At 41.0% G+C, this 15204-nt stretch overlaps 1 protein-coding gene across 1 annotated transcript in view; it reads left to right on the top strand.

The window, feature by feature from the left end:
* The window catches only part of svild (supervillin d), a 54296-nt gene that overhangs the window by 3100 nt on the left and 35992 nt on the right, over nt 1–15204 (top strand). Inside the window, exon 2 of the mRNA XM_059324055.1 lies at nt 10661–11196. Coding sequence (XP_059180038.1) covers nt 10808–11196 — 389 coding nt within the window. The 5' untranslated portion in view covers nt 10661–10807. The remainder of the gene's footprint in view (nt 1–10660; nt 11197–15204) is intronic.

The following is a 15204-nucleotide window of genomic DNA, read 5'->3' as shown; positions in this document are numbered from 1 at the left end:
AAAACTTGGCTGCAAAAAGACAAGCACAAGATCCACCCACTCAACCCCATCTCTCCCCTCTGCAGTCTGACCTATCCTCTCTCCTCAGCCCTCAGTAGGGTTTGATGCCTGCTGCACAGCCAAGAAGTTCTGCAGTGCAAATATTTATATAAAGCAGAAGGGATGTGACAACGTGAGCAATAGGAACTCCACAGGGAAGAGTGCTACGGGGGTTACCCTTAGGCTAATCTCCTCTAAGACATATTTATAAACCTAGCTAGCAGTTAGAGTGGACCGCTTCCAGCTTCGTCACCAAGACGCTAACTGTATTTGGTCAGCGACTGCACAGCCATGGCCCACTTCATTGACGTCTTTAGCCAGCGTAATATTTGTATGGCACATAAACATATGGTTATGCTTCAGACATTCATTTAATTTGCACACACATAATAGTTTCCATGTGTAGGGGCAGCACAAGGCTTCTCTCCAAACTTTATTTCACTTTGTTTTAGCTCTGTGCCAGAACAGAATTTCATCTGACACCAGCATCAACTGAGAATAAAGAGAATAAAATACCAGTGTTTTGAATCTACATTCAAAACAAGTAAGTTTATGGGCAAATCTTTTCTTTGCATGTTAACCAGGGATTTATTAGCTTTTTTTGGCCATGTGAGTGACAGATGTTGCCATAAAAAATCCATTAAGAAAAACATGCACTAACACATGTATCTTGGTAAACCATATCTAGGTATCAAGTCAAAGCAATGTTTTAGACATAGCAACATTTTAATGCAACCTACAGAGGGGGTTGTAAAGTTTGCGTTAAAGTTTGCAGAGAGTATTTAGAGATTACTGCCCTCGTTCAATGTATTCTTAGAGTTTTATTGCCAGGAAATTGTGTGCATAAGTATGTGTATTGTACTTTGAAATTCAAACATGTTACTGGTATGGCACCATAAATATCAACCTCACATGAATTGAGGAACCAGTTGTATTTTATTATTGAATATCCCTGAAGAAAATGGTATCAGCCAACTGCAACATCAATCACAAAACATCTATTACTGTTGTTCAAATAAACCATAAAACGTTAAATACGCTAAATACAAAGCTACCACCCACACCCTGTAGCTTAGCTTAGCATAAAGAGTGAAAAGAGTATTAAGAAACAGTTCTGTTCAAAGGTACCAAACCCACATCTCAGCTCACTAAAGCTCATTACATATTGCAAATTTATTGGTTTCATTTGTACTAAAACAAGAGTGTAAAAACTATACGTTTTGGTTTTACAGGGTAATGTGCCGGAGTCTTTCTTGGCTGGAAACTTGCCGGTTGCCAGACAATGTCCTCCAGCACATAACCCCCTTTAAAACCACAAATTTAGACTTTGTATGGATTAAACAAAGAAGATGTAACGTGTTAATTAGTGAGCTTTAGAGGTATTATTCCTCCTTATTTCCAGCCTTTATGCTAATCTACGATAACTGCTGCTGGCTGTAGCTTCTTATTTACTGTGAATACTGAATGAGAGCGGTATCGATCTTCTCATAAGACTTTTGGCAAGAAAGCAAATGAGCGCATTCCCATTGCCAATTGATGAACTATTCCTGTAAACTTAACACATGTATATTTATTTGCTGTTTTTGTATTAAGTATACACTTAGATTTCAATGTATAGTGAAGGCTTTTCATGGTGATATTGACATGACACAGAAAACCAACTGGTTAGTAGAGTGTTCCTCCATTTCTGTTTTTTCCACTTATACGAGTTAAGTTGGCATTACATGGTTAATACCACTTCAGTACTGTTAATACTCTCAGCCATAACCCATCCCCCTGCACGTCAGAAGACCCCCTTTAACCCCTTCACCCCCTGCTCAGTGGCATTCCAGCTGGCCAGATGGTGTCTGCTCTGCACAGTGGACACCAGAGAGCAGAGCGGGAGAGAAACCCCACCAGCAGGATTCACCGGATGAGACATTCCACCCCACTGACCTCGCCCTCTCTGTTCAGTTGTATTTGTATCTTACAGGCGGCCGTTCTGGGGATGAAGTCCATGTTGATAAGTTGTTGACAAGCAGGGAAATCACATTAAATGCTTTCTGAGGCGAGACCGCTCTGGAGTTACTCAGTTGTGAACTTTGCAAGAGTAGCAGAAAACAGCAGTCATTTCTGTGTTCAGCCCAAATGTGTATAGAAATAGCTGGCGTTGCATGCTTTTGACACATAGATGCATCATATATTATAATACATGAATCATATGTAGCGTAACTGTTATGCAATTTTTTTCAGTAAATAAATGCTAGAAATTACATTTGAAGACATTGTTCTCCTCAAAGTGGCCTGGTGCAACTTTTAAAACAGCTGAAACAGCTTTGTTTCAGCTTACTGATGAAAGCCTCGGTCAATTTGCACATTTTTCACCCTTTCCATCAAAAGTTGGCTAATTTGATGCGCTTGAAGTGTTGCTGTAGTGAGGCAATGCTTCCAGAGTGCAACAAAGGGTAGCAATCGGTGTGAGGGTAGGTGCTTTAACTGTAGCTACTACAGTACATCTGTCCCATAAAAAACTGTGTGGGTGTTTGTTTCTGGCCCACATTAACTCCCTGAAAGGAATCCAACGAAGCACATTGTGTGTTGTGTATGTGCGAGTTTGCATGCATATGATCCCCTAGCTAGATAAAGCCCCATAAACCCCACCCTTCCCTCTCACACACGCTCCAGCTTCCATGATTGCAGCCTTGTTGGGAGAGCCAGTGTGTATTTCTGTCGGCGTGTTTTTTTTTTTGTGATTCTTCAGTTTGCATGTCGGTGTGCAAAGCAGTATGTTTCTGTGTGAGTTTGCTTGTTTGCTTTCCCATACCTCACTTTTAATGGTTCCTTTGAATGTGGCAAACAGAAAGCCGGAAGGCTGGGACAAAGAGCTAGCCTGTAAAAAAAAAAAAAAAAAAAAAAAAAAGAGAGAGAGAGAGGGAGAAAAAACACAGATGCTCTTCTGTCTTAAAGTTAATAGGTTTATTAAGTTTGAATGACATATGCTGTTGTCCCGCTTGAAAGATTTCAAGCAGCACACTCTCTTTGCTTGGTGACAATGGTAGCTCCGCCTCAAGCAGGTCAGTACAGTTTTTACAGTGTCAGTTACTCAGGCAGGCAGAGTGCAGGCATGAGTACCCAGGGGGTTGTTATGTCAACTGCCTCTCGGGTGACTGGCTACAGTCAGCAGGACTTCTGGTAAAAGGGATTTGAGGGAGTTTGTCTGTGTGAGAAAGAGAGGGGAGGGAGAGGGAGAGATGGATTAGTCTCAGGCCCTGTTTTTGCACCATCCTCCTCCTCCTCCTCCTCTCTGCAGCAGCAGATCTTGTCCTCCCTCCACCCCCGTACCACCAGACTGGGGCCCCTTGGCACCCTGGAGACTCATGCCCCACAAAGCTGTCACATCCACCCCCACAAAAGCTCATTCTCCCCTCAATCCTTTCCATCTTCTTTCCTCTTCCCCCCTCCTCTGATCTCTCTTCATTCTCTTTTTAGACCCCCTCTTCTCCTTTATCCCCTTTTCCTTTTTTTGCATCCTGCTCCACCCTGCATGCTCATCTTCTTCTTATTTTCCTCTTTTGCTTCATCCCTTTCTCCCCTCTTTCCTATTTTAAGTGCAGCTCAGAGCCAGGGGAGAGTTGAGTCATGTGAATGAAGGGCTTTAGCCATGTTAGACAAACACACCCCTCTTGTCAGAATCAACCTTTGAAGCTCTCTATTAGTGGGGGCCTGTTTCAACAGGATGAAGTGTTGTGTGAGCCTCTACAATTGCAATTAAAACTTCACTCTTCCAGTGGTTTAAGGGTACTTAAACCGCCTCATGTGCTAAATGATTGCTTTTTAATGAGAAACACGTTGGCCACTCAGTATGTGGTTGATTGTTGTGTGAGGGTGGCTTAAAAAGTGTGACACACCCTGGACCCGCCCCCCTCCCCGGCTGGTTTCTGATGCATATGTTTGGTCCAATAGATCGGTTAGAAGCCAATGCTTAATGCACAATATGGAGTTATTGGATTAGGGACTGGTGACCCATACTGAGGCCTATCTGCTTTCAATTGTTGGTCACATGACTTGGTTGCAGTCATACACACCCATGCACGCAATCATGCAACATACTGTATACTGTACAAATCATAGGACACATGCCTTTTTTACACTACTTGGCAATATTTGAATTTTTAGTCAATAGCAGTCTGGTATGTTACTTTGTGGACATATATTGAAAAGAATATACATAAGATCTGATTTTCATTTCATTCAATTCATTTGACTGTTTTTTAAAATTATTTATTAATGGAGCTCTTTCTGTCCTTGGACAACGATATAGCAGCATCCAAACAAGAAGTGATTGTCAAAGCAGGGAAGGAACTTAAGGCATTTTAGAAAGACGGGTCAAAATTTGATTGTGGTCACTTTGAGTGTTTTAGATGAAATGTGGACCGTGGATTCCACCAGGCCCAGCTGTGTCGTGCTCCATCTGCAACCCGGATTTGGTCTATCCTCTGCACAGCTTCATACCAAGCATTTCAAAGCATTTCCCTGTTTTATTGACCTGCAGATTTTGTTGTTTCAGCCATTTTTCTTTGATATTTTTGCTTCTACCATAAGAAGCCACATGCAGCAGCGGTGAACACCAAAATGTGGAGCAGCTGTGCCCGGTGCAATCCATCTGCAGTTTATTCTCACAGAAGCTTCAAAGCCCCAAAAACTGTATTCAGAACTAATGAACCTAATTTTTATTGTGGCTTTCTTTACACTCCACCTTTGGTACTTTTGGTGTTATTAGGAATACGCATGACGTGCTTAAACCTGAAAGCAAGGAAATGATACTTTTGAAACCAGATTTCCGCTGCATTGAAGATACTTCCATCTTTTGTTTTGCTCCTTGATGGCCCAGAGCTTGGCTGAAAATTCCCCAGAGCTGCACCAGCCGAAGAACTTTTCTTAGAAATGAGCTGCCAGTCTTTTTTTTGCCTGCTGTCTTTGCGATCCAAGCACTGGCACCTGGCTTTCTCAGCAGAGCAAAGTTTCCACTCTTCAGTCTCCACCCTCTTCCCTCAGGAAGAATGTGTGTCAGGAGCTGGCTGTGTCTTTAACTGCCTCCTCTCTTTTTGTACAGCGAAGGAAAGTCTCTCTGATGTTGGCTGTAACTTTATGTGGATTCCTAAAGGTTTACAGTGGCAACATGTTCTTAATACCAAGCGCTGGTGCTGAACAGATGCCTTGTGTACTAACTTTACAGAGGTGTACGTTTTTAGCATAACTGTCAAAATTCAAGCAATTTCAGGTGTAAACAACGCTGTTGATGACTAAGTTTCAAGGCAAGATAAAAGACTCATTGGGCAATTCCAAAAAAACTGAACTGACACAATATAAGACATAAGACCTTTAATACTGGCTTAACAGAGCTTGCATGCACATTGCTTTGCTTAATCACTTGAAGAGAAAGCCCCTGCATTTTTATACAGTCGAAATCCCCTACTTTTTCCAATGCAAATCCATTGTTTATGAGTCGGGTGTAGCCTGCATTCCTGCTCTGTCCTCTTGTGTGGACACGCAAATTCTGAAAAGATGCACAGGCCGGTGGGCTACGGGTCATGTTTTGCCTGTGAAGCAGCTTTCTGTCTGGCCTTTGTCTTGGAATGAATCAGTAAGTTATTGTGTATGTGCTCCCTATGGATCTGTATGACAGGTATTCTTTTACTATAAAAGGCCTGTTTCCCATGGCTTCACTCATGCAGACAATGACATCAGGGGGATGTGAGTAATAATGACTTAATGGCATTTTCAGGTGCTTTCGTTGACTCACCTGTTGCGATACCATTTTTTCCCCTTCCTAATACCAATACTTGAACTTGAGTACCAATCTGATACCAGTGCCTTAAAATATATATATACAACCACCTTGTTTGATACACCTAGGAGTTATAAAATTCTTAAGTGGGGTATTCAATGATATACAGTCATGGAAAAAATATAAGGCCATTGTTTTCTTCAATTTCTTGTTCATTTTAATGCCTTTTAACAACCAATGGTACATTTGTTTGGACAAATATAATGATAACAACATAATTAGCTCATAAGACTTAAGATTTATTTTTTATTTAAAAGCCGATATCTAGCTGATATCTCCATGGTTATCTTGATAATAACCAAAATCATTATCAAGAAAACCATGGGAAATGGCTAGATATCGGCTTTTAAATTAAACTCTTATGAGCTGTTTTTGTTATTATCATTATATTTGTCAAAACAAATGTACCTTTAGTTGTACCAGGCATTAAAATGAACACGAAATTGGAGAAAACAATGACATGACTGTATTTTCTGATGTAGAACAAAATATGAAATTCTGAAATTTTGGCTTGTGTTTACCATATACCATCAGGCATCTAGCTATAAAAAACAATAAAAACATTGAACCGGAAGATAAAACAAACTGCAAATGCAAACTAATTTTTGGGTTTTAGGACTCATTCCTGCATACTCTGTTAAACACATCTGTAATATTCAGGATGGTGTTGGTGAACTCAAATCTTTTTGACTGGGCTGTGAGGGCATGTCAGATAAAAACAACTACAGGATAAAAAGAGCAAAGATGCTCCTCACAGTTTTAGATCGGCTTTAAACGGTCTTGGCTTTTGCAACTTCTGCATTTGTGGTGTATTTGTCAGTAGGCCTAGAACACTTATTATGCAATCTAAAGTAACCGCTCATAATGACTTGAGGTCTTTACAGAGAAGTAAATATTTAAAAACTGGGCCATCACAGAGCACTTAGACTTATAAGAGGAAATGATGACATTAAATCCGATACGGTTTTGAGTGCAAAGGGGATGTCTGGCTGTTGAACCCTTTAAAGTCCTCTCACTGGCCTCACCCATCCCCGTCTCAAGAGAGTTTTGGACATTTGCCAAGCTTGTGAGTAACATTTCCTGATTAATCGAGCATTTATGAAGGAGGATATAGGGCACGGTCAGGAAGTGACACACTTGGCTTTTTGTTGAGACAGATCTTCCTCTTGTCGCCAGTAAGAACTCCCAGTGGGAAACAAAAGGTCAGAGAACACTCCAGTGATTGGAAACGGAGGCCTTGGTTTGTTTACATGCCCTGGAGGATCAGAAATAATATTGCCTGTGTGAATTAGCAGGTAGGACTGGTATAACTACATACTGAGCAAGACTGATGCACTGACGTCAGAGATATTTTGCTAGTAATTTGTCCATCAACAACTCCACCTTTATCATTATGTACTGAATCAATAACGCACAATAGCACATAAGATGTAATTCAGAGCGTTCTGCACATCCTGCACGTCTCTGCTTGCAGCCTCTGTTTCTGAAGAAATAACCATAAATAGGTAAAGACACCTTAGGGTGTTTTGGCAGTGCAAAACACCTACCAAAACAAATATTCCTGGGTGAGTTCACGTTTGCTGATAGGGGTGATGATTTTTCATGTATGACTCACAACTTTGTTTTCAGTCCCCCTTGTAGCTTAAAATAACACCAGCAGCTTCCAAACAAAGCAGCCTCGATGTTCTGGGTCTCCATGGACAAGCTTTAGTGTGCTGTTGAGCACTCCTTTTATAGGTAGTGACCTGGCTGAATTATGTAAGCGTGTGCACAGACCAGAAATCAACATCCAAACGCAGGATCGTTTTGCCTTCATAAGGCAATTCACAGACTTTGGAGTGACATTCAGTTTAAAACCTAAAAACAAGTCAAGTTTAAGATTTCTGATTTAGGTTTTGATGAGGAAAATGACTGTTTGGCTTAGACAGGTCAGGGAGCATCACGATTTACTCCTGACTCTATTTTACCATTACATTTCATGGACTTAAAACAACCCTTATCCTGAAATGCTGAACCTTTTAACTAGGGATGGAAATCAAGAATCGAGGTAACCAGCTCTCAACTGGAACCATTTACAAATTGATCCATTGGAGTCATATTCATCTGAGCTTAAAAATGTCCTTTCTTGATGCTGGGATATTTTTCATTTTTCATATTTAACAGTTGCGCATTGCAAAACATTGATGTCAAACTTGAAACAAGGAGTCATAGAAGAGTGTAAGAAATAGTCATCATATCACAGGGAAAGATGAAAATAGTGCTGCTTGTAGTGCTGAAACATATGTCCAAGCAACATGGGCTTAAACTCCCAGAATGCAATGTATTTGACACTCACAGCAGTGCCACAGCTTCCCAACTGAGCAGCACATTTGTTACTGAGGGTAAATAACCTGTTATAATAACATTTGGCCCATGCTGGCTGGTCTGGCAGGCTTTCTTTGTCTATAAGAAAACCTAAATATTCTTTCATTTCATTTTCACTGTGAAGAGATAATACAGTTGTGTTTATGTTGAAAACCAGTGTAGGCCTGCTTTTTCCACACTGAACATTGATCTGGAATCCATAAAGGAATCAATAAAGAATAGGCCCAATAAGCAGAAATAATAATGCCATTGGTATAAACAAAATCTCTATTTTTAACCCTAGAGCAGAATTGTAATTCAACTCCAGTAACATCCTTTTCTTATCAGGTCTTGGAGCTTTTAAAGGCTTGAGGCTGGGTAGTAGGGGATTTACCAACACCAATTGATTTTGCCTGCATATTTGATAAACCATTTGGTTTTCATATTATGCAGTAAGTTCCATTGAAAAAGCTTTAGCCACATCTGATCCTGGTTACATTCCTAGAATATGTTCTAGTTTCTGTTCAGGCTAAGTTTAATTGGCCATGGGTATTTGTCCCCAGACTACCTGGAATAGAAGTGCTTGGTGCTGATTTGTTAATGTAACAAACAGATGGTGAATTTATTTCTACACGGTGCAGAGTGTAGGTGTCTTCGACATCTCTGGCTTATAAGAAGGAGCAGACAGCATGTAATTGTCCAGCAGAGCTACAGTTTATGGTTCGACTAAATTTAAATTTACACAAGGGAGGCGCTGTTTAACCATGCACTGTTATGTTAGGTGGAGGAGGGATAGTACAGGTCAATGTGAGGACTGACACACACACACACACACATTCTTCTACTTCTATCATTGGAATAGTGAATTCCCTAGCCTCTCAACCTAACCTTCACCACACAACTAAATGCCCAACCCTAACCCTAACATAAACCTAATTGTAACCTTAACCCTAAAACAAAGTCAGAACTCTCAAACAAACCTTTAAAGAAGTGAGGTCCTCACTTCACAAAAATGACGTCACTCTGTTGGTTAAAAACGTGTTCTGGTCCTCACTATGTAGGAAGTACAAGAACACACACACACACACACACACTCACACACATCCCCTGACATATACAATTATTTCCTGTGTAATATTTCTAAGCCATATTAGTTGACCAAGAGCCCTGATTCTGGGTAGGTTTTAAGGCCCAGCAGGTGGTCGGGGGTCAGAGGGGGGGCACTTGAGATTGTTTCAACTTGTCATCGTTAAAGAAAAAGCTCTTGGAGTCAGCTCATTTATTCCACCTTATGACTTGACTCACCTTTCTATTCCCTATTGCCTTGACCCATTCCGCACTTTCCCTCTTCTCTCATTGCTAACATTGTCCAGACACAGCACTCTCATTTATATTTGTCCCTTACCCCTGTTCCTGGCCATAAATGTGAGCGCTGAATGCCCTGTAATTTGAGGGATACCAGGGGGCTACTTAAAACTCCTGCCCCTCTCTAATATATATACACCTCCTTTTTTATTCACCTTCTATCATTTCTCTCCTCCTTGGCTGTCTTCGGACAGAAGCCCCAAAGCATCACTTGCGCTGTGAGAAATGTCTATGGAAAAGCCCCTGTGCTTGCTTTGGAACATCAGAAACTGCACACACGTAATTTTTATTGCTGCTGTCAGCTGGTGATGCGTTTAAGCGAGCGCAGTTTTCAGACCTCTGCATCCAAGCCATATGTGTGGTTTTTTGCTCTGTAAATACTTAATGGAACAAAATGAGCTCAACTCAACCTCCTGATTTTGTACCTCCTAAATTTAATTTGAAAAGTCAAAAGTTATTAAATGGTGCAGCATTTTTATTGTGCTAGATGTGGAAAGGAGATGTTAAAGGGATTATCATTTTCTGAGTGGCTTAAGCCTGTCCCAGCCTGCATTAGTTGGGAGGCTGTGGTGTGTGTACACTGTAGATAAGTTGCAAGTCTAACACATGTAGACAGAGAAAGACATTCACACTTAGCGGCAATTTGGAGTTTCTCATGTTTTGTGTTGCTAGTAAATACACAATCATTATGAGGTGGGATAATGTTCAAGAGGTGATTGGGCCTGGCACAAAGCCACAGCTAAGTAAGGAATAAAATGGGATGAAGATGTTTTTTGATGTGTGCTTTTCACTTTCTCTCCGCCCTCTTTTCAACTGGCTCCAAGTGAGTCGATGGAATAGAGGTTATATGAGAGTCTCACTGCGGTGGTCGGCTGTCTTTGAGTAAAGCTGGCTGACATCATTCTCACAGGGTGGTGGGGGTGCTGGGGGTGTTAGCTGGGGCAGGGCAGGGCTTGGCTTAGAGCTCTACAGTTGAGCCAGTTTCCAATGAAAGCTGCCTTGGCACATCCAGTTTTACACAAGGTTTAGAGTGCCTGTCATCTGAAATCATGACGCACTAATGATGTCTTCCTTTCTTGTTTGCAGGACTGCAATGATTTTGATAGAGTGAGACACTGCTGTCAAGGCACATCTACAAGAAAGCTGATCTACATATCTGGGCTAGGACACTCGAAGTAGCAACTTGGAAACTTCTCACCTGCATTTGAACCCTGAACTAAGCTGAACTTCAGAATGGATGGAATAGACACCTTGCAGAGCTCGGCTCCAGAGACCAAGGCTGAGCGGATCGCCCGGTACAAGGCAGAGAGGAGGAGGGAGCTTGCTGAGCGATATGGTAACACTGACGAATTCACCTCCAAATACGTCCGTAGGGACAGGAAAATTGGAGACACATCCGAAACAGTTTTATCAGATACCAAAGAGAAGGAAAAATATGAGGATAATGGATCAGAGCACACGTATACCAGGAGGGGCCTCAGGAATAAAGTCGCAGAACCTGTGGAGCACACTGATGACAAGCCAGCCGAGGAAAAAATCAGCACCACTCACCTCAAATCAGACACAGTTTTATCCTCGAAATCAGAAGCTGTCTCCACCATGAAGATGTCCTCTAATCTGAGGTGAGTTCATTAACATTGTCACAAGTTAAAGACAAAACACACTTCTGTTGTTTGTGCAAGGCCAGCCACAGTGTTGTTCTCAATGTGACATAAACTTGGCCGTGAGACATGAAACACAAAGCTGTCCAGGCCAGAGCAAGTAGAGCCCAGGCTGACATCTCCGGAGTGGATTGCAATAAAAGCATCGATTATTATTTAGATATTCTTCTTGTGTTTACCTCAGATTTGACTCTAATAATAGTAAGGGATGTCAGGATACCAGAAATATAATTGTCAATACCAATACAGTACCAGTGAAATTCGGAGAAAAGGGAAAAGCAGAACAACCTTCATCATTTCTGAGGATTTCCTGCTATTTTTAGCTGGGAGCAAAATGATAAGGTTCCCATTAACTGCCATTAAATCAAGTACAGTAGCTCCTTTCTGAGGCATCCCTTGGTTTAGAAAAAATTATCAGTTTAGCTAGTAAAGACGTCTATTTAGATTTCTGTAAAAGGGCTTGCTGGCTCCTAATGAGTGAAGTAGAGGCAATGAGTCGGCACATTGAGAGAACACTTAGATCTATCTTCTGTTTGAAGTAAACACGGCTGCTAACATTTCCAAAATTGGCCATGTGTGCAAAGCAGAGGACTGCCTCATTTATTTTGCCATGTTTTGCTGTGATGACATGCAAGCTGCTTGTTTTGGTTCACTTAGCAGTCAAAAGGGGAGATCTCACATGTCTAACACATCTGGGAGAAACAAACCGGTATTGTCAGCTTGACCTGAAAGACTTTTAGAGTTTTTCTCATTGGTTGGCAGGAATGTTTTTCTAAGGTTTTTTGTGCATAAATGGAGTAGAAAACATGTCCAATCGTTGGTTTGGGGATGTTTGAGCTGTAATTAAGCTGGGAATTCTTCTGTGTACACACAGCCAGACTTGTCTGTGCTTGAAAAACAGCCTGAGGGAATGACGATGGTGAGAGAAGAACTGAGATGGACATAGTGCTGAGATAATGTCAGAGATTAGGACTTGAAGGGGGGCTAGATTTATAAGGCTCTGCCAAGACTTCATGCCCTATGCTTAATGAAGCAAGACATCTAGATAGTTGTGAGTGATGGCCTATTTGATATGATGGACCAGTTGCTTTGTAAGATTGGGAAATGCATGTTTTGCAAAACAAATACACTTTGTGCAGCACGACATGTTGCAGCAAATCTTAGATTTCAGTGTGATTTGTGTGAAAGTGCAAAAGTTAGTATTGAAATTGATCCTGTTTAAATCTTTTAAAGCGTCACGTTGTTGCTTAATTGCAAACATGGAGGAATTTAAATAAAGTTGTTTATTTTGCACATTATTCAGTGTGAAATGAACTGTTTCCAGCTTGCCACAGCAGAAAGAATATTTGGCAAAATACTGAGTGAAGTCACACACAAAGTTATGGACTACGTTTTTAATTAGAGAGCACGAAACAGGTTGACATCTTGACATGTCTCGCATGCCTGTCACGTTAGCTACTAATCTTGTTGGTTTTGTTATGACGTTTGCTGCATGTCACAGTCCAGCTGTGCAGTCTGGTGTGTGGCAACATACAGAACCCCACAAAGGAGGCTATATAGAAGCTATTGTTACATAAGCCAGTACTTGTCACACGATCCACAGATGTTAGTAGTTACTTTGCATATGTTCACCTAGAATTCTTGGGTGTATAATTGGGTCTGTGTAGATAATTCAGAATGATATATTAAAACCATATATCCCAGATACCTGGTTGACTACGTGAGCTTGACACATTTTCACTGAAACATTGAAGGCAACATGTTGGCGTGTGTCTCTTCCAGGAATAGCATAAAGGAAACTGGAACTCAGCTGTCCCAGCGATAATGAAAACTGTCTGTCAACAGACTTATCAGCCACAGACAAGAACAAGAATCCTTCCCTCGCTAAGTTATAGTTGAAGGGCAACATTCCAAAACATTTCATCTTGACATTTACAATTAACTGTTACTCCAAACTCATCCTGAGTAATGAAAGAAAATACAGATCTGTGTGCTTTTGCACAACCTGTTCATGCAAATGTAATCTAATTTTCTAAATTCAAAGTACTTAATGTTGGCAACTGAGCTGTAGTACAAACATATGTGCACTGTTTGTACAGAAATGTGATTCTCTATCTAAACGTGCTGTACGTGCATCACAGTTTGCAGCAGTCTGCATGCAAACTAATCAGTAAATAACCATGAACCATGTGACATAATCCAATAACAGTATGATATACAGTAAGAGAATAATCTTGTGGGATTGGGAACACCATGCTTACATGCACTACATATGCAATACAAAAAAATGCAGTTATTTTATTAGTGCAATGAGTATATTGCAGTATTTTGGGTTTGAAGTTCTGTCTGTGTGTCGTTACGTTTAGTAAACACCAGTAATTGTGCTACTGGCACTTTGGGGTTAGCCAAACACCTTGGATTATAAACAGCACTGAATGGGATTTGAGCTAATTATTGTTTACATGGCTGAACCATTACACAGTTCCAGTACCTGCCATGTGAAGAACTGAGCTTCCCAGCAGTTGAGCTCACAAATTGCAGACATTAAAATAAAATCTTTTCACTAAGCCAGTGAAGCCTCGGTCATGATTACATCCCTGCTGTACTCTAACTTCATCCTGTCTCTCGCTGCTTCACTGTCTCACTTAATGTTTTGTGTGTATGACATGATTCATCAGAACAAGAGTGAGGGAGTTCACTGTGTTTGATTAATGAGTCTCCTGCCTTGATTAGATTTTTGTTTCTCCCTTTAACGCCCCTCTTTTTTCTGTCTGTGTTGCTGTTGCTGTTTTTGTCCCCTCTCTGCACTGCACTCTTCTTCTCTGGTTAGGTTTTATGACAATGTGTGGACCCGCTCATGCAGCAGTGTGGGTGGGGTTAATTAAGTGTCGCTGAGCCCTGTGGTTGCAGAAGAGGGTGTTAGAGTTAGAGAACTAGGTGGCCACAGTCTGCAACAGACTTTAGAAGCCGAGCCTTAAAGGGTAACCCTGTTTGACACTGCGCAATCATGTATTTCATTACTCAAATTATTGTTACACCTACATCAATTAGTTATCTTCCATTGAATTTCCCATCTCCAACCACACCATATTCACACGCTAAGAATACCTTGGCGTGGCATTTTTAGATTCCCCACTATATCGCTTTACTGAGGCATGCCAGCCCAAAACTGACAGAACTTTCCGTGGCAGCCAAACCCAAGCCCAAAATTACTCATAATAATATACTTCTATAAAAATTACTTTTCATCACTGTTTTTGGGATTTAAACATGACACCAGTCCGCAGACAAGTCAGACGATACTGAGTCAGATCCAGTTTTTTAAGGTTTTTTTAAAAAGCATTTTGTGCTTTATTCATAGTGATAGAGACAAAGCAGAAGGGGGAAGACATGCAGCAAAGGACAAGGAGCTAGACTTGAACCCGGGACAAGTACTTAGTGGTACGCACTCTACCAGTGAGACACCGGGACGCCCAGATCCAGTTTTTATTTATTGTTATTTCCTACATAATCCAGCTGCACATTACACTAAAAGGGCCCAGGATACTCCATCAAAAGTGCTTATCAAATGACTGAATAGCTTAGGCAGCCCCTCCCCCAATATCTTTCCAATGACAGAATTGGGGAGAGCTGTGCACGCCAATTTCTGTAGTTTTCCAAAACTCTTAATCAGACATTCACAGCCACTACATTATAAACGCCTCCAAGGAGAGAATATGATGGCCAGCTTTTCACTGTGGCCTTTCAGAACAGCTATAAACACTTCAGCCTTCTTACGAGGTTGGATGACACCTTGTATGAACTAGTTGGTTCTTTTTGCATAACCCAGCCCTATTCTCCGTAAATGGATACCTGTATATAATGTAAGAAAATAGCGCCATTCAAATCAATCAAATCAAAATTACTTTATTTATCCCAGAGGGGAAATTCAGTTATTCTGTTAGCTCTTCTGTAGATAATTGAAGAATT

This window comes from Centropristis striata, chromosome 21 (assembly GCF_030273125.1).
Source record: "Centropristis striata isolate RG_2023a ecotype Rhode Island chromosome 21, C.striata_1.0, whole genome shotgun sequence".
Classification (NCBI taxonomy): Eukaryota; Metazoa; Chordata; class Actinopteri; order Perciformes; family Serranidae; genus Centropristis; species Centropristis striata.
The sequence above is the reverse complement of the archived record's forward strand: the minus strand, read 5'-3'. Positions and strand labels throughout refer to the sequence as shown.